This window comes from Salminus brasiliensis, chromosome 4 (genome assembly GCF_030463535.1).
Source record: "Salminus brasiliensis chromosome 4, fSalBra1.hap2, whole genome shotgun sequence".
Lineage (NCBI taxonomy): Eukaryota > Metazoa > Chordata > Actinopteri > Characiformes > Bryconidae > Salminus > Salminus brasiliensis.
The window spans coordinates 37092983-37113883 of NC_132881.1; the positions used below are offsets into that span (position 1 = coordinate 37092983).

The 20901-nt window shown below is 42.0% G+C and overlaps 1 protein-coding gene across 1 annotated transcript in view; it reads left to right on the forward strand.

Moving 5' to 3' along the window:
* Nucleotides 1-20240, forward strand: part of adgra1b (adhesion G protein-coupled receptor A1b) — a 175864-nt gene extending 155624 nt beyond the window's left edge. Inside the window, exons 17-19 of the mRNA XM_072678275.1 lie at nucleotides 7141-7289; nucleotides 13920-14015; nucleotides 16051-20240. Of these exons, the coding sequence (XP_072534376.1) occupies nucleotides 7141-7289; nucleotides 13920-14015; nucleotides 16051-17425 (1620 nt within the window). The 3' untranslated portion in view covers nucleotides 17426-20240. The remainder of the gene's footprint in view (nucleotides 1-7140; nucleotides 7290-13919; nucleotides 14016-16050) is intronic.
* Nucleotides 20241-20901: the final 661 nt, after the last annotated feature.

Sequence of the window (20901 nt, forward strand, 5' to 3'; positions counted from 1 at the left end):
GTTTTGCCTAGAGAAGGTAACGGAATTCATCAAATGCTACATTGTTACGTATGATGAAATGTTAGATGAAAGTATGCAGTTGTTTTCTCAATTCTCATGCACAGTCCTGTACATTACACTCCCAGAAGTTTGCAAAAGTATGCCTTTAAATGGGTGTTTCACAATGATGGGTTACCACTATGCTGCCCCAGAGGCATTGTAAATAAAGAGACCGGACACTGGTTGAAGTAGCTCAACATGGCGTATTTACCTGCCCCTTTAACAAAAAGAGCCTATCAGCTTGTTGGTTACACTCTGAGCGATAGAAATCTGCACAGGCATGTTAAACACACTGTTCAATGGATAAGATCCTTGAACTATTGGAGGTTCTTCAGTTTGAAACGTAAGGTGCTTTGATGAACCCTAAAAGAAAACCTTTTCTTCTAAAAAAACTTTTTTTGAAGGTTCCTTAAAGCACCTTATGAAAAAGAACCTACAAAAGTTTCTCAAGGATCACATACTTTTGACAGTCAAAACAAGCTATAAAAAATGTTTTGTGCATTTTTGAGCCAAACGCTACAAACATTCTTGAGGGTTTTGTCCTTTGCTGCAGTAACAGCCTCTACTGTTCTGGAAAGGCTTTACACTAGATGTCAGATGTCAGTTGCTGTGATTAGAGAGGTCAGTCACTGATGTTGCCATGAAAGGTTCTGGGTTACAAATGCCACTCTAAATCATCCCACTGGTATTGGATAAAAAATCTATCACTCCAGAGAAGGCAGTTCCACTGCCCCAAAGTCGGATACAGGAGAGGTTTAGACGCATACTAAGTTTGGCATTGGGCAGTGGCAACTTCATCACATTCTTGAGAAAGTGGCAGCTAAAGTAAAGGCAGTATTACATTTTAATCTGTTCTGCACTCCGTTTATGTTTCAGCATTTGCTTCTGTCTTAAATTTTCAACAATTTGTCTAGTAGATTTTTGGGGCAAGGTTAAGTTCTTAGATTGCCTGCCAGTGGGGGGTAGATTGAGAATGCAGTGTGCATGAGGCTTTGAGGTCTGTTAGATTATTATTTTATAAAATCTTGGTTGGCCTGATTGAGAGGGTGCCAGAACTTCATTGATCTTTTTTTGTATTTGATTGTGTAAGGGACAGAGTCCCAGTTCTGCCCTGCAGGCAGTTTTGGAGCTATTTCTGTGAACTCCCAGGATATTTTTCACAAATCTCCCTCTGTCCCCTCTCTCTCTCTCTCTCTCTCTCTCTCTCTCTCTTTCACTCTCTCCCTCTTTCTTTCTCTTGGAACAACAGTTGCAGATTAGTTTAAGCCAAAATTTTCCCTTTTTTTAGATTGTTACTTAATCATGGCTCATCTGTTCACCATGTCATAGAGTTGTTGGAAAGGGCAGCCTGAGTGTTTTCACTCTCGTTAAGTGTTTGGAGGGTTAGTAGGGGGGTAGCAGTGCAGGGCAGACTGGGTGAGGATTTGTCACGGTGGCTGCTTGTGAGGTCAGCTGTGTGCTATGGGAATAGAGCCTTTGTTGAGGTTTACTGCATAGGCAGAAGAGAGGATGAGTGCTCATCAGAATGAGAATCAGGCTTTATTGGGCAAGTATGTTTATGCATAGAAGTAATTAGTCTTTGGTTGCACAGGAGCTCATAGTGTGCACTAACACACAATAAACATCTCCCTCTTGGACTAACACAACCATACCTGGGTTCTACCACATATACACACACATAGCAGGTAGCAACACATTAGAATAAGATAAGCATGTAGTAAAAGTCAATAAAATAAAGTAACATATGAGGAGGCAAGGATAGGACTGTCTACATGCAGTTATTGTGCCTGCTTGTGAGAAGAAGCCGAAGTAGTTGATGGCTAGAGTGTGATGGGTCAGCGATGATTTTCTCTGCATGCTCTGGAGGTGTGCAGGTCAGGGAAGCTGGAAAGGTGAACACTGGTCTTCTCTGCAAATCTGATGATGTGCTACAGTTTTGATTGCTCTTTTGGCTGGAAGAGCTGCATCAGACTGTGGTTAAGGTGGTGATTTTGAGACTCTATTCGAAGCAGCTCCTGAGGCAGGTTGAACGTCTTCAGCTTTCGCAGGAAGTACATCCTCTGCTGGACTGTCTTTGTTATAGAGTTAATGTTGATGTCCCACTTCAGAATCTTGTGCCCATGGTTCCCAGGAACTTGAGGGACTCCACAGCCATCATGGTCTTGTCAGTGATTGTAGGGGTGGGAAGATGGGGGGGGTTCTCCTGAAGTCTTCCATCATCTCTTCGGTTTTGAGCGTGTTCAGCTCCAGGTTGTTGTGACTGCTCCAGAGTACCAGCTGTTCCACCACTCTTCTGAAATGTGTGGTGGAACAATAATAATAATGACTAGTGTCGTCTGCAAATTCCAGGATTTTGACTGAGGGGTCTGTGGAGCAGTGGTGCATTATAGTTAGGGGAGAAGAGCACACATTTTTGCAGTGTGCCAGTACGGATTGTTTGAGAATATTCCTGGCCTAACCTCTTACTGTCTGCCTGTGTAGAAGCTGGTTATGTATTGGCAGGTGGATGCAGGTACCTTGAGCTGGAAGAGTTCATTGTTGAGTAAATATGAAATTATGGTGTTAAATGTTAAGCTGAATCCAAACAATGTTGAATGTCATTGGCTAGTGAAGGTGGTCAAAGACATGGTGAAAGCCCATGTTCGCTGCATTTTCTGCTTTGTTGTACAGCACCCAGTTTCCACACTGTGTATGCCTGCTTTTTAGACCAATGCAGATGTCCCAGTTTGTCATTACAGCAGAACCTGTCATTGTTGTATTTAATTCCTGGGTTGAGTCCTAGCTGATATAAGATGTCACAGTGTCCGTATATCTTTCCAGGTCTTTAGCTGCATGTTCAGACATACTTAAATCAGTGTCTCCCACACAGTCCTGTAGTCTGTCCTTTGTCTCAGTTGTCCATTTCTTCACAGTACTGACCATAGCTTTAGCAGATTTTAGCTTCTGCCTGTAGGTTGGGAGAAGATGATCTAGGCAGTCATGAGAGACCCAGGGCTGCACAGTGAACAGAGCCAATGCATTCTTTAAAGCAGTGTAGCAGCGGCCTAATTTGGTACTCTCCCTGGTGGGGCAGGTAACATGCTGTCTGATTTGGGTACTTCATGAGTGAAATTAGCTCCGTTCCCAAAATGATGAAAACAGAGTTTGTGTGTATGTGTAGTGCGCTGGTGATCTGTTCTGTGAGAGCCTGCTGTGCCTCGCTCCTGCACGCTTGAGTTAGAATATTAACTCCAACCAGAACGATGAAAGAAGGAGCTCACGGACAGCAGAATGGTATACAGTGTATAAAAAGTCATTTGAGGACTGCATGATTCTGCATGACATCAATTCACCAACTTTGATTAATAAAAAAGCAGATTCCATCACCTTTCAACTTCCCGACAGCAGGGCCCCATTAAGTGTGTCTCCGTCTTGCCCTTGTATTTTCCCTTCCTGTGTTTTGTTTTGGCTTACCATGCACATTGTTGCACATGGCTCTGTTTGTGTTTTGTCCTTGTCTCTGCCCTGGCTCCTCCCAGACATTAGTGTTCCCACCTGTGCCTCCTTTGCAGCCCTGTCCTCTCGTTATCCCTCCAGGTGTTCCTGGTTGCCTTGTGTTTTTATACCCCTGTGTTTGCAGTGGTGCATTTATGTTTGTGCTCATACAGTTGTCCGCAGTGGTCTAGTCCCCGGCGGCTATGTTCTGCTGCTGTTTCTGTGTTTTGTTAGTTTGGGTTTTTTGTTTTCTTTTTGCATTTCTTTGAGGGATAGTTCCTCTCTTCTGCATTCTATGATCTTTCTCTGGGGTGATATTAAAAGGATTAGTAAAGTGAACCCATACTTGCATCCTACCTCCTAATAAAAAGGACTTGTCAGCAAGAGTTACCCATATCTTAGTAACATATCATTCATAGCCAGTATTTTCAGTTCACTATGAATATACCAAAACAGCCTGATGAAGTCATGTCAGTGGAAGAGTAAATTAAAAGGCAAACAATAGCTGCTGTTTGCCATGGCATTAAAATGTTAATTGCAGATAGAACAGGGCATGAGCGCAGGAGGAGCTGTGCACCCACTGAGCTGCTGAGCAGCATTGAGAGAGGCAGAGCAGGGGCTAAAGCTGCAGGGAATGTTCTGAGGACTCGGGATAATCTGAAGCAGATTCAGTGGGCTGTGCTGCAGGCTATTACAGGCAGACTGTCAAGGTGGAAGTGGTTGCAGTGTCAAGTGTCCCACAGGGTACGGGTGCTGATCAACACCAGCTTGGCTGCGTCCACTCTGCTGAACTAGCAAGCTGTGTGAAAAGCTTCTGGGCACAGCCCAGGCCATCATCGTGGGAAAAGGCCTCATGACTGCTGGAGTTTGTAGGCTAGCCCACTCAAACATGCCATGAGCTGCAGGTTGGAAGGTAGCTCAGTTTCCCTTCCAGCAAATTCGAATGTCTTTTTTTAGGACTGCTATGACTGTTAATTAATGAGCTAGAGTATGTCTCAGTTGGTTTTCACTGTGCAACAGGGAGTGCTCTTCTCAATATTAATGGTGGTGGCAGCTGCTGTTGAAAACTGGCAAAAGGTGGAGACTGATGGAAATGAAGGTCTTAGAGATGTAAAAGAGCACTTGTGGTTAGGGCTGTGTTCAAAATATTGATGAGGCAATATATTAGGGAAACGATGCCAACTGATATGACCGTGGATGTATTTCTAAGTCTACTTCTTCACAGTGGTTTGCAAAGTAATAGGGAAATACAGCTACTGAGAGAGTGTGATGTTGTTCATGTGTACTATATATCCAAATGTTTGTGGACACTCCTTCTAATAATTGCATTCATCTACTTTAAGTTGCACCCATTGCTGACATGGACGTGCAAATGCACACACACACAGCTTGTCTAGACCCTGTAGAGAAATATTGCCAATAGAATAGGACTCTTTGGAGCAAATAAACATGCACCTAATAGCACCATGCCTAATGCCAGGGGCGGGCTAGAGGGGTATACTTTTTAGGATGAGTAGGGGAGTTGGGAATGAGGTAGGTAATGATAGTTATTATACAACATCCTGACTTCAGTAATGTCGCTAAATGCAATCAAATCCTCACAGCAATGCTCCAAAATATAGTAGAAAGCCTACAGGGAGATTTTACATGCGTACAATTCAGTCTTAGAATTTGATGCATTTTCTACTATCCAGGTACACTCAAACACATTCAGGGGTGTTGGGATCTAGACTCTGGGGTGGTCAGTCCCAGCAGCAGCTTCTGTAGTTTGGTTTAATCAGATGTTCTTCTTTTTGTCTGTTTTCATTTGACCTTTGGTCAGCTTCACATCCTTTTAGACTCACAGTGTTGTCTTCTTACAGTGGAAGAATTAACGTGATTTTTTCAGATCTAAAGCGATAAGGGAGGTTGGTTTCTTCTTCTCTCTCTTAAATATGAAAATTCAAAGTGCACCATATCTTATAGAGGCAGTCTTGTTGGTCTACCAGCTCTTGCTTGGTTATTGTGGGTCTTAGTTCCCCTATGTTTTTAGTGCTGTAACTGTAGTGTTTGTTTTTTTTAATTTCTCTTATTATTTCACTTATTTTCTATTGTAGTTCTTATGCAAGTAAATTTTCTTGCATTTAATCTTAATTAAATCTCCTAGACAATTTCAGTTAACTGTAACTTAATGGAAATTTTGGAAATTGTGTTGTGGTGCTTATATCACAATATGTATTGTGAGGTTGCTGGACATACTGAAATAGGAGTTCCAGTGAAATGCAGTGAATGTAGTAAAAATAAATGAAATGATTCACTGTGCAGAGATTACTGACACAAAGCTGAGATTTACCCCTCTTACTAAGGAGAGATCTTTATGAAAGGCTCCTTCTCTAAAACGTTATTCAGGGTGGCTTTACTGACTACCTGTAAGGCAGGTTGTATATTTACTGCTTACCCATTTGAAACAGCAAACACCTTCCTAATCCAACACCAAGATGTTTAATTAGTGTATTTTTGGTATACATATTGGACTGGAAACTGGTCAGTGGCTTTGAGCTGTGATGTAGAATGTTTGATGTGGAGGTCTTGGCCAGTGCTGTGTGCGATACTTTGCCTTTAGTCAGAGATTCTCCCTTTGTCCTCTTCCTCTCTCCCATTCAGTCTCATCCTATGTCTCTTTCTTCAGGCACATGTTTTGATACAATGTGAAATACAACGTAATTAGCTATATTTGTATACATATGGAACAAGTGCACTCACATTGGTGGACATCCTCTTTCACACTGTGTCCTCCTGAGACAAACTGTTCTGGTTACAGCAGGATTGTATGAGAGTAACGCAATATGTGGCAGCCTTCTTAAATGGGGGAAACATTTTAGGCTACGCTTGATTTGGATGGTAATTTTAAGCCAGAGAGCGAGGCATAACATACAGTCATATCCTTAAAAGATTTGTAGGAGGGTGTTTTAGGGTATGGGTGCTAAAGTGTTAAGCGGCACATATGTGATGCACACAAGGACATTGCAGTTAAAGTAATGTTTGCTCTTTCTGCTGTCTGTTCAGCTGTGGTAATAACAGTCATTGGGACCAAGACTGATGGTGCAGTCAGTGTTGTCAAGGATTGAACTAGTGGAAACCCAACTACTGATCTCCCTCATACATTTTGGCTTTGTAGAGCTTTTGATTGTTATTATTAATTTTCCTGACCATTTTATTGTGTATTTACATCCAGTTTGTCTAACCTGGTGATTTAGCTCCCACTTACTTCAACATGCTGCAGTGAAATCATTGCTTTTTTAGCAACAGCATGTGGCAACAAAAGTCTCACTGCTGCTGGTTGTTTGCAATGCCTAATTATGGTGCCTCAGAGCTGGAATTGGCTATATTTGGATATAGGCAATACATTTAAAAATGCCCATTTCACTGGGTCTTTCAATGAGTTTCAAGAGTTTCAATGAGTATAAGAATACTAGTTCAGCAATTCTGATGTAAAGTACAAAGGATTCATAATTACTAAACTAACTGTATTTTGCACGCCTCTTAATATGTAAGTTATGTAATTATAAGAGTAAAGAGTCAAAGCATGGTCCCCATATAGAGGGCCCTTGTCATTTAAGGGGCTCTGTGTGTGTTTGTGTTTTGCAGGTTGGCGTAGTGCTTCATTACTCATCTCTTTCCACTATGCTATGGCTGGGATTCACAGCCCGCAACATCTACAAACAGGTGACCAAGAAACCCCCCCAGCCTCAGGATGGAGACACACCTCCTCACCCACCCAGATCTCCCATGCTGAGGTAAGACACACATGCATGCATGCATATATATACAAATATACATTGTGGAGACAGAGACATTCATACAGTATACTGACATTCTAGCTCTATTCAACCTACTGCCCGCTGAACTGAAGATAGTGGGTGTTCGAGGTGTTCGTCTCTTTAATGTTGTCTACGAGGGATGTTGATTTTAACTTCCGCACTGGCCTGCTATCGATGTTATGCTAATAAGCTACAGGGTATTTCTGTTTGCCTCGCAGAGAGGTAGAATTTAGCATGCGAATTAGCCACCCACAGAGAAAATGGCCAGAACCGCTCAGAGAGCAGATTGTAATTCTGAGTAGTCACTGTTTATTTTACCGGCATGCTTTTTACATAGAGGAAGGCTAAAGACAGCCATGTCTTCCAGCTATGTTATCAGCTGTTCAGGTTAATGTGGATGTATTATTATCTTCTGTGCTGTAGAATCAGCCAGGTTTTTTGAGGAGCTTCTTGGTTGACTGGTTTTAGTGTTCTTTTTTTTTTTTGCTTTTGGGAGAAGGTCACACTAGGTGTAGCATCAGTGTTTTTTAAAGTGGGCAGGGCCCAGTTATAAGCAGTTCCTCCAGCTGAGAGTCCGGTGTTGAAACGAGCTTATACATTAGAGGTGACATTTTTTTTCTTAATAAGTGTTACCTGGCAACCTTTCTAGCTGCTGCTCAGGCTGTTAGAACATATGGCTAATTGAGGTGTTTTTGGAATGCCCTTTAATTTAGTCATTCATTTTTTTCACATATGTATTTCAGGCAGCTCTAATGCTATAACTGCAACTACAAAGCTTTCAACAGTGTCTACAAGCAGTCTAACAGAAGCTGTTTTCATCTATAGCTTATTCCACTGGCCTTGAATAGATGTGGTGCACAGATAAGCATTAGAAAAAGTAATCATTGCTTCCACATGTTCAGCAAAATCCTCTATTGACTGACTTGCATCATGTCAGCATCTTCAGCTGGCTCAGCAGACTGTCTCCAGAGAGAAAGCCTGGTGTCTTCACACAGATTTGCGCATGCGCATACAAAAGAACATGTGTACAAGCAGACAGTGTAAACTACTGCAGGTTTATAGATGTAAGAAGTAGATGATGGTTTATGTGCATTGGAAAATGTTTTCTTGTTGTTTGCAGTAAAATAAACAGTTCACACCAAGGCACCTCTTACATTTCTCATCTTTTTAATGAGAACCAGTGTCCTAGTTTAGAGACCTTTATTAGAGAAACTCTGGCCAAAAAGATGTTTTTCTCATTAAAACAGCGCGCCTTCTTTCATCAAACTAAGACGTTCTGCGCCTGCAGGCAAACTGCTCTGTTGAAGCCGCTGGGTGATCACGTCAATGCCTAAATGACATTTTGCACAGTCTTTAGGCAGAGTGAAGCCTGTCTAATAAATGTTCCCAAGTTGCTGTCTTTTGCTGATAGCTGACCTTATATCACCCCATGACTCCACATTTCCTCTCTTACATTCCCTGTTCACTGTCTCATAGCCCTAGATGTACATCTGCTGCTGTGTGAACGGAGATTGTGTTAAGTGTGTTTGTACTGGTACAGTTGTGAAGAGCAAATTTCTTACTAATAATGTAAAAAAATTATTTATTTATTTATTTTCAGAAAACTTAAGACCCCATTTACTTTTAGTCATTTCATGTGACTAGTATCTGGATTGTTTTTGACAACATGCATTTACACTGGGAAATCAAATGCATCTCTGGTTATTCAGGCTAAATTCCACTTGTGGGAACAGAATATGCAAATTTGCTTGTTGCGTGGCAACTATTACTGGTGTTTCAGTTGTATTCTGAGGGGTTTTAGTTGTGGAATGTGTCTTGGAGAGACTAATGTGTTTATCTGATTTAACATGTGGCTCAAATGGGTCTAAACCTCCTGAATTGGTTTGAGTGATCAGATTTTGTATCTGGTTTAAATGCATGTTGGGTGCATTTACACTTGCATTTTTATGTGTCTCAGCCTTAATCCAGATATAATCCTGATACTTAAGACACACAACGTGACCAGGTGTAAAAAGGGTCTAAAAGAGTAATTAGAATTTTATACTGCAAGATCACTGCTATCAGTTCACAGTCCCAGACCTTCATTTTGTTTTACTAAATCTAAATGTTTCAACCTGAAAAAAGGAATGTATATTTGTCCTGAACCACCACAGAATTAAACATTATGGTGCACGTGTTGTATGTGGTAGACTATGTGCGAAGATTGAAGAATGTAATGCTGATCCAAATTTCACAAGCACGAGTTCCAGGACCAGCCCGCTTCTTACAAATCTGCTAGGGTTTTATATCTGTCTTTTCTGAGGAAGGGGTGGGCTTAAGTTTTGGATTAAGTTTTGGTTTAAATATAGCCTTCTAAGCACTTCTTATTATACACAGGTTTTATTTTTTTATTACTAGAACAATTTTTTGCTGTTAAATCATATGTGGGTTTTGTTTTTCAGTTTTGAAGCTAATTTTGATCTGTTGCTTTTTGTTTCTCAATTAGCCCTACATAAAATGGGACATATGTTCACTGTGTTTTACTGTATCTAACTACAATTAGACAACACTAGATGGAACAAACTGTTGCACTGCTGTCCAAAACAAATGAAAAGAAACCTAGCTTCATGTATTTCGGGTGTTTTATTGCTGTTTTTTCTGTTGTACCGAATTCGTATCAAACCTGTACTAAACCCATACTGAACCATGAGGTTCAGACCTTGGACTGTGTTCTATATAACCTCTTGAGACCCTGTGACATTACATTTCTGCTTCTCTGCACCATATTAGTTAATTTTTTAAAAACTTTGACCCTTTGTCCTCATATGAGGACATTGTTTTTTTTCAAGTTTAGTTTTTATACTTGTTAGGTCCTACCAACAAAAGTCTGGGTCTCAGGAGATTAAGGTTTAAGGCGAAGGACCAGTAGGATTTTTGAAATATCAATAGAGATCAAATTATTGTTAATTACTGTTTTTTTTCTAAATGTAGCCGCTTACATGTAACAGTAGATAAAATATCTCTTTCCAATCTGAGGGCTCTTCAACAGCTGCAAAACATTATTTACACATTTTTGCTCTACGGCTTACATTTTAATATATGGAATTTCCTAATGATTGCTTGAAGCACAAAAATGACATTGCAGAAAACACTACTTCTCTGTTGGTTTGAGGCCAAACTTGTGGCCCTCAGACATACTCCTCACACAACACTGCAACATGTTGTAGTTTTCAGAAGTATCCTGGTCATACTGTAGTTACAGCTGCTGAGCTACGTAGGACCAACTGGGTGAACTAAATTGCTGCTGTGCCAATTTGAGGCAGATCAGTGCTGCAGCTTCAGTCAGAAATTGGTATTTAAGTGTCTGTTGTTCCCTAATGGACACTTTAATGTCATTCTAAGTTGGTTTTCAGGGACCCCACCAGAATATTGATTTTGAGACCTGCAGGGGGTTGAAATGGTTAATTAGGAGTCCCACATTCCCCCAGTGCCCCACCTGTATTTTGTACTTTGATCTAGGACTGTTCCTATTTGCACCAGAAAGGTCTCAAGGCTTCTACACACAGTGAGTCACAATTATAAACCACCTATTAACACTAATCCCAGTTTTCACATCAGAGTGTTTTCATTTTTTCTTTTTTTTCAGTTGTTTATTAAATATACTGAAGCACTTCATTGAACCACTTCCTTGCTGCTAATCGATGAATCTATTTGTTGTTTTTCTTTCCAAAAAAATGCATTCAGAGGACCTGATGTGCAGGTGTCAGTCCATTACAAATCCAACTGAAAGTGACTCAGCGAGTAAAGACCTCATGATGATTAATTGTTAAACTAAAATTAAGAAAGAAAAATGCTGTTTCTGGAGCCTTTTCCCTGTGTGGCAGCTCACCAGCATGACATTCACTCACATTACAGCTCAGAGGGCAACTCACTGCTGTGTGTGTAAATGAAGTACACTGAGGACTGGAGTTCCAGATAATGAATTGGAGACAGAAAATAATGAATTCCACCTACTGATTTCACAGCAGCTATAAATAATTAAGGTTAAATTGTTAAGTGGTATAGTTTGGCTTAAAAACATATAATATATATACACAGATCAGTCATAACATTAGTACTACTGACAGGTGAAGTGAAAAACATTGATTATCTTTAATTACAGTGGTATCTGTCAATGGGTGGATATATTAGGCATTAGGTCAGTTTTTGGAGGTGATGTGTTAACAGTAGGAAAATTTACAAGCAAAAGGGCCAAACTGTGACTGTGAAGAAGACGACTGGGTCAGAGCATCTCCGGAACATCAAGCAGGTCTTGTAGGAGGTTCCCGCACGCACATTTAGGGCACATTAATGTGATCTATGGAGGCCCTACCTCACAACTTACAGGACTTAAAGGATCTGCTGTTAGTGTCTTGGTGTCAGACACAGGAGGACGCCTTCAGAGGTCTTGTGAAGTCCATGCCTCGGATGGTCTGTTTTGGGGGGACCTACTCAATATTAGACAGGTGGTGTTAAGGTTATGGGCGTTCGATGTATAGAGTAACATTCGCTGCTGTCACACACAAACCTTGTATCTCCATTTTTGCTGTATATCCATTTTGGACATAATTTTAATCTGTCTGAGTAGAAATCCTCCAAAATTCCCTGGAATAAAAGTTTTACATTGTTGGAGATACAAGATTTTTGTATCTCCATGATTGGAGATACAAGGTATTTGCATGACAGTGACAATATACATATGCAGTGTCCCCACGTCCTGACATTGTCTAAAAACAAGCGCTTGCAGGGTGTTTCTAAAAGCAGATAATGTGCTGACGGTGGTGCTGGGCTGATCCTCTGTGATTGACTCTAATGCTAGCTGTCACAAGACCCCACCACTGAGGCCCAGCAGCTGGAGACAAATCAATTTCCTTCACCTCTCACACACACACACACACACACACACACACATCACTGAGAAGTCACACACACACACACACACACATATTCTTAAATAGAACCCACTGACAGAGCAGCTTATTGGCCTGCCAGCAAAATCAGCCTTATCGAAGTGCCCCCTCACTAGGGCACAGTCTTTCCCCCAGCACACTTTCCTTTACATGCTAATTATCTGGGGTAGGAATTTCAGCATCAGAATGCCACTTCAGAAGGAACACGAGAGGGCTCGACTAACAGAGGAAGCTTCTGTCCGAGTGATCAGGCAATGGATATATGTCCTCAGTCACTGACTGGCCTTAAATGTTTTTTGTGTCCATGTAATGTGTGTGTATGTGTGTACTGTGTGTTTGGAGGGTAGAAGGTGTTTGGGGTGTACTCTCCGTCTATTTATATCAGATAATTGTTGTTCTTGAACTTAAGCTGAAAAGCAGCTTTGCCTCTGGTCTGCCACTTTGTAAGCTATTTGAACGGTAGCAGAAAAAGGGGTGCGTTGAAAGGACGCTGTAAAATGATGAGTGAAAGGATGAGAAAAGATGTTTGAAGTCCATAAATAAAGGACCAAAGATCAGAAAACAGAAGCTGGTGTACAAAGCAGGTGTGTGTGTGCATGCAGAGAGGTGACTGTGTGTGGGTGGGCATGCATGTGTGTTTGTATATGTGTGGGTGTGTGGCTGTCCTTTTGTTTTGTATATTTTTAGGTCAAAATTTCCCTGACTTTGTTGGAAGACCAGTGAGAAACAAGGCTAACCTAAAAATAGTCCAGGCTTTCAGTATTATAAGCTCCATGTACGAGCACACCATTTCTTTTTGGTCAGCGAGATTAAACTGAGGCTTAGGTGTTAAGGTTGGTAAACCATTACATATGTAATAGTGATTAAACACGTTCATTTCTACACTGAATCTTTATCATTTGCATTTGCTTTATTTGCTAGAATTTACCATTATACACTGTATTACGAGATGCCCCTGTTTGAGAACCATTACTTTAATGTCAATGCCCCCATTCACAGTCTCCACATATACTATATGGACAAATGTATTGGGACACCTGCTTATTCATTGTCTTATGAGGATATAAAAAATAGGTAGCGAGGGAGAGAGAGAAAGAGAGAGAGAGAGAGAGAGCTTTAAAATGACAGATCAACCTGGTAAAGCCAGACAGAGAAAATGGAATAGAAAATAAGGAATCAATGGATGTTTGCAGAAGTAAAACATAGGTGTGAGAGAGTGAGGGAGAGAGAAACAGAAAGAGAGAGAGAGAGAGAGAGAGAGAGAGGACTAGATCAGTGAAATGGAAGTTTTATAACTCACATGTATAATTGTAAGTGCATCTCCATTGACAAGAGTGACCCAAGGGACATACTTGGAACTGTCTAAGTGATTTAGAGCATTACTCAGCATTAATACCAGTCTATGGTAATGAAATGGTTATCTCAAGATAAACACATGCATAATTAACCATTAAAAAATCAAACTGCAGTGAACTGTTTTCCACCAGTAGGTTCTTACGCTGTGTGATCTCTCTTTCTCTTTCTTTTCTACTTTGCCTTAAATGTTTCTGTGCCATTCTTTGTGTCTGTTCAACTGTTAGTATAATACAACCAAACTGCCTGATACCATCTCTTCCTTTGACTAATGACTGTCTGTGTGTGTGTGTGTGTGTGTGTGTGTGTGTGTGTGTTTCTGCAGGTTTTATTTAGTCGGTGGTGGGATTCCCTTCATTATCTGTGGCATCACTGCTGCCATCAACATAGAAAATTATGGCAGTGGAGAGCAAACCCCATAGTAAGTAAATACACACCATCTGTAGGTTCTATGTCAACACATTCGTCAGATGTGTAACAGTTCACAGTGTGCATGCATTGACATACGGTTCATGTATTACTTTGTACATACACTCACTGGCCAATTTATGGGTTTATGGGTTTATAGTTTCTGACCATAGCTCATCTGTCACCGCTGATAATATTTGTGAGGTGAACTGTTGTCAACATAGCAATGGAAATGGTTGTGGGACTGTTGGGTTGGAATTGTCCACCAGTAAAAAAAAACATCCAGTCAACAGTGATGTTTAGAAACTATCCAAGACTAAATGCAGGATGTCAATGACAAATGTACATATTGTGCAAATATGAGGTATAGTCTGTACCTTATACCTACAATGCGTACCAAACCAGCTAGACCCCAGGAATAAAGTGGCCACTAAGCACTGGACCCAACTATGAAGTGGCATCAGTTCCTTTGTCCCCACCAATAAAGTAGGGAGCAATGTTCTAATCCCAGCAGTATGTTCTAATCCCAGTTGCAGCAATACCATGCTAGTTTAATGTCACAGAATACTTTGAAACCAGCTACAATAGTGTTCGTTAGCAATGTTAGCCTAGCATCTTCCATTGTAAACTAAAGAAGCACATGTCAGGTATCAAACATGGCTTAGCTGATTGACTACATCTGGGGAAGGTGAGAAATCATGTTAATTAGATTTTCCACCAGCCACTACCAGCAAACTGCTCTGTTTTTGACTCTTGAAATTTAAACTTGACTTCATTGTATTATTAATTTTAAATGCTTCAGAGCATACATCTCACAGACACATGGCTAATTTAATGAATTTGCCTTTTTTCCCTTCACTTCATGATGTGCTCAGAATATCACAACAGATGACAGCAGTGCAAAGCAATTACTTTATCCACCTTATCTCTTGATTTTTATGCTGGTGCTTAAGCACTTGATAAACTACATGCAACTAATCAAAGTACAGTAAAAAATACTCTAAATTACTGCTTGTTTGCTGTTGGAGCTGCTACAGTGTTAATACCATTTCTTCCTGGCCACTGTAGCCAAGATGGTGAATAATGAGGGACTCATTCAGCTGCAACTGAACTAAAATGATGCCATTTACCACAGAAGAGGTGCAGATTTGAAGCAGGCTGCCTGCTAAAGCTGAAACTGAACCGATATGCCTGGTTGAGATTTACTGGGCAGAGTCACCATCACGATAGGGCTATTAATAAATGCAGTGTAATTACAAAAGTGTATAATAATGCAAATTGAACAAGGGAGTGATATAATTCACTCAGGATTCCTGATCGAATGTACAGGTTCCTGTCTGAGATTTAGAACTGTTTTAGTGCATTAGGACAGAACTTATCCTATTATTATATGTTATAATATATTATTATATTATTTATAATATATTTATATATAACAACAACAACAATAATAATGATAATATATATACATTTTTCAGATAACCATCTGTAGCTTCTATGTCAACAAATTCTTCAGATGTGTAACAGTTCACAGTGTGCATGTATTGACATTCGGTTCATTTATTAGTTTGTACATACACTCACTGGCCACTTTTGCAGGGTTTATAGTTTCTGACCATAGCTATTATTATTATTATTATTATTATTATCATCATCAAATATATATTAGAATCATTATATATGTTTTTGCCTCTTCATTCAGCCCATGCTAGTAACCCTATACAGTGTAAAGGCACCTTATAAACTGCCAACTCAGTGTAGTCCTACTTCAGTCCAAATACAGACTATATATAAAGATTTGGAGATAGTATTCAAAACACAGACCAGTGTGTTTGCTGAGTGTTTTTAGTTTAGAGATGCCTCTGGCACCACCAGCGCCTCATAATTTGTTCTAGTCAGATTCATAAATAGCTTGTGTTGTTTCTTATCATTTCACTCCGCCCTGGCAAGGACGTTTCTCATTGTGCTTTGAGCTTATTTTGTGTTTGTAATGTGGGTTGCCTGCATGCAAAAGCTGTGTGGGTAATTGTAGTGCTTTTATGTTTCAGCTGCTGGATGGCGTGGGAGCCCAGTTTGGGGGCCTTCTACGGCCCCGTGGCCTTCATCGTCCTTGTCACGTGCATCTACTTTATGTGCACCTTTGTGCAGCTGCGGCGACACCCGGAGAGAAAGTACGAGCTGAAGGCGGTTTCCGAGGAGCAGCAGAGGCTTTCCACAGCGGACGTGGCTCACTGTCACCACCAAGGCGAGCCTGGTGTTGCCGGAGGTGACGGGGGTGGCTGCCACGGGGGCTGCCCGGGCTTGATTAACCCGTCTTTACTGGCCAACGAGCACTCCTTCAAAGCTCAGCTGCGAACCGCCGCCTTTACACTTTTCCTGTTTTTGGCCACGTGGACATTTGGTGCTCTGGCCGTGTCGCAGGGTCACTTCCTGGATATGATCTTCAGCTGCTTGTATGGCGCCTTCTCGGTAACACTGGGCCTCTTTGTGCTTATTCACCACTGCGCCAAGCGTGACGACGTCTGGCACTGCTGGTGTACCTGCTGCCCCGGCCGGCGTGCCAATGGATGCCAGGGTCATGTGCATGCTCACGTGCGCCCTAAAGTTAATGTGAACGGGGACACACACGGGCATAGCCATGCCCACAGCCACGCGCACTGCCACCTAGACTCCCCGTGCCCTGGGAAATCCATCCTTAGCCACTCGCACTCGCATGGCCTCTGCAAGCTGGGTGGGATGAATCCACAGAATCACGTGACCTGCCTGACTCCAGTGACCCCGTGTTGCGCTGCCCTGCACACCCAGCAGCTTTTGGAGGAGGAGCGAGCCACGCCTCACCTGCTGCTCCACGCTGACCCTGAGGGCTATAGGCCCGCACTGCACGTGCACCGCTGCCCCAAGGGCAGCAGGACTAAGGGGCGTCCGGCTGGGCGACACCGCGACGGAGCGGAGCTGACCTTTCATATCCCGGCCAGCGTGGACGGGGGCAGCGTGCACAGCTCGCACACCGACAGTCCACACAGCACCTGCGAGCGCCAGGGCCACATCTGCCATCTGTCGTCCCAGGATGGGCACCACCACCATGCCTGCTCCCACCACGAGGTCCCCGTGTGCCATGCCGCCCCCCTGTGCCACAGGCATGTGTGCTGCACCAAGGCAGAGCTTTTTCCCGCCCCCCTGTGCCAGGCAGAGAGCACTGAAGCTGGAGGCTTTCTTTGTGGCTGCGGGAAAATGGCAGAGGACGACCCGGCAACGTCCCACCACAGCCACATAGAGCTCCACCCTCGCAGACAGTCCTTCCCGCAGAGCCTGCCCAGCCAGAATGGGCTTCTAAAAGGAAGCGTGCATGAAGGGCTGCTGTACCCCTCCGACAGCACAGGGAATATACGCACAGGACCCTGGAGGAATGAAACTACTGTGTAGTTCAAGGCCTTGCAGCAGTCTGAGCACTCACCTCTAGGATTTAAAGAGCGAATCGGATATTATAATGATTCACGAGTTCTGATTTGGTATAAATAATATTGCAATCTTTTCATTCAGTTATTTTTTCCCCCTCATTGCTCGTTGTACAACAATTCCCACATTCGAGATAGCCCACATGGATCTCACAAACAAACAGTTGTTTGACCTTTGCTGCCAAATTTGGGTCTCATCCTATATATCCTGTTTTACCTTTTAGGCACAAAGGTAATGGTGTCATTATAAGATAACAAACATCATCATAGTGAGCATGTGTGTGAGTGTGTGTGTGTGTGTGTGTGTGTGTGTGTGTGTGTGCGTGTGCGTGTGCTTGAATGTACTATATGGATATTTTGCAATGTCCTAATGAAAATGCAACCGAATTTAGTGTTGGTGAAAAGAAGACCGTCATGAGATGCTAGATCATGCTCTAATAAGATCTACGTTATTGAATATTGACAGTTCCCAAAATGCCCAGCTCATAAATAACTAATGTACTTAGAATAAGTCTTGAGTGTCCAAGTGCAAAACGAGAACATCACCAGCAATTTTAACCCATCTGTGTTTCCACAATTTTAACAAACATGCTTACTATATACTGTGAACAACAGCTGAATCTTAGTAATATACAAAACAAACAAACAAAAAAAAACTGCTTCTATCTGAGTTCTGTTTTGCCTCTATGGGTGTGCAAACTAAAAAGAAAACAGAGATCCTGTCTGGTTGTTTTACTGCAGATGATGTGTTAATTATGCTGTTTCTATGGTGAAGCACCGTCCTGTCATCATGGAGACGTTCGTTCAACAGTCCTATTGTGTTAACCTCTGGTGCTAGAAGGACAATTAACATTATTGCATAACCGTGGTCCATCAGTCATCAGCCAGCTGTAGCAGGCAGACCAAACTAGTCACCACTGAGAAGGAAAACACAACACACATACTATGTGACCTGTTCACTTGCATATGATAAGCCTTCACTAAGTTTTGAGGAACCTTTTTGAGCAGATTTATTTATTTGTATTTCTTTTGTTTTATTTGTTTATGTGTATTTTGGCCATTTAAGACTGCCATGCAGTGCTTGGTTCCTGTCTGTATGTGACTACATGCCATGTGTGCTCTGTGCGTGACTGTGTGCCATGTCCGGTTCCTCCCTTGCGAAAAGAGAACGAGTCCGAGAGACACCCTGCACTTTCTCTGACTGCATTCAAGTCTCAGTTTTACATTTCAGGGCCTTCTGTTGAATCTTGATTTCTGCACTCATTCAGTCAGACGTCGTGTTCGGAGAGCTACCACATTCATGAGGCCGAGGAGCGGGAGGAAAGCAGAAGCCCAGGATTTTATCACAGTATGGAGGAAAATGGAGTTTTAGCCTGGTCTATGGCCTTGCTTTCTTTGCGAGCCGAGTCGGTGATAGTGGAGTCTAGCTTTGCTCCTCCACTGCTTTCTTCTGCTGGCTGTCAATCCTGTGTGATCAAATTATTTGATTATCAGATTTGATGAACCTATTTATCAAACCTCTAAATGAGTATATTGAAGATATTTACTACAACAGACATGTATGCAAGTTGTGCACTAAGATTAATAAGACCAGTGATATCCCTCTTTTTGGTTATTGCTCAGTATCTGAGTTTAGATTTTATTATTTTTTTGATTTATCTCTGTCACTGCAGGTGTGTGAACATGTGAATACACTGTGACATTTGATTCCAATGGTGGTGGCAGAAAAGAAAGGAGCTGCAACAAGAGGCGCTGTGGTTTAAAGGAGTGCCGGCAGTGATGCGAGGTTCCCTTCACTTTTTAATTTAAGGCCAGTTTAAATACTTGTTAACTGACTCAGTTCAGCCACTTCTCTCATTTCCCTTTTGAGAGAGTGGGGGGAAAAACCAAGACAAATTTATCAATTTAACAAGGTTTTAAATGCAGAAATTGATCACAGCATGGGGTCTGAAAGTTCCTCATGACCACAGGGTTTTAGACTCGCAAGAAATTACCAGTCATGTTCAAGGAAATGTGCAGTGCGAGCGGGAGGTTTGTTTTTTGGAGGTTAATGTGTATTTAAAAATGGCCAAACTGCGTTCTTGTAGACTACGGTGTCCACTGTTTTCTAACGGTTTCTTTGTCACTCTCTTCCGTTTTTTAACAGAAAAATCACAAATACTCTTTGCATGGCTTATGGGACAGTCACAAGCAACGGCAGTCGTACACAGGGTTAATCTGTTTTAACAGTGAATATGAATAGGCTAATGGCCTTGTCCAACCTGTGGAAATATCTGGATGCCAAATCTGTTGTCACCCATTTGTTCTACAGTGCGTTTGTATTTTGTCAGCTCCTGAATAAAACAGGATAAAACAACTCCTCCTAGCTGTGGCCATCTTCAGTAACTTCCCTCATGTAGGAACGTGTTTCCGAATGCCTGGAATGTAAAGTGGTTGGATTCTGAAGGGCCTCATCATTGGTCCTCATCAGGGTGACGGTGTGTCAATGTGAGGAAATCTGGCAACCCACTCAGCCTTCCCTGCTCAATCCTGCATTACTGCTGTGAGCTCCGGTCCACAGAGGCGTCCTGATCTGCTCTCTGTGGATCTGTGTTGTTATCTGTACAATATCCAATACGGAGCACAGTGGTGAGACTGCTGGCACATTTGTGAGTGCATGTGTGAGTGTATGTGTGTTAGCATATGCCAGCGGTGCTGTAAGCAAACCCAAAGCCAACAGCCTCCATCATCTTTTTTTCTACATTCACCATGGACTTCAATAAATGTATTTTTTCACCACTGACTATACGCAGAGGGTCTTTGTTTTATGTGGTGAGGGTATGTGCATGGGTGTCTCTGTGTGTGGTTCTGTGTGTGTGTGTGTGTCTTCTGCTGAATATTATGTCTTCTGACAGCAGGGAAGATGGAGGTGTCTTTAGGAGTCACTCCGGGGGGCTATACAAATAGCTTGCTAGGCTCGCAGCATGTGTGTATGCGCGTGTATGTGTGAGTGTGTTTGAGTGTATGATGCCGGATTTGACAGACCATGAATTGCCCAAACAGCTCATTTAATTTATATATCCAAATTCCGGCACCAGCCACTACAGCACTCCCCCCACCCACTCCTGTCTATCCCATTAAATTAGTGTAGCAATTTCTGCCAAAAAAAACATGCAGTTAGCTCTGACTCTCCAGACAGACAGAAGCATCCACATAAGATCACTCCATGTGTTTCTGAAGCAGTCTGCTGTGTAATTAGCTCATACTTAATTAAACTAGCTCTGAAAGCTGGCTACTCAGAACATGCAAGGTGAAACTATGGCTGCTACTAACAGAAGCAGACAGTGCTGGATCACAGAGGAATAGACAGGACTGTAAGATTTATGTTGAGCTGAGTTGTATGGTTTTCCTAATGTTGGCCGAGGTATAAGAAAAATATTCTTAAGATGTAACTGCTTATAACAG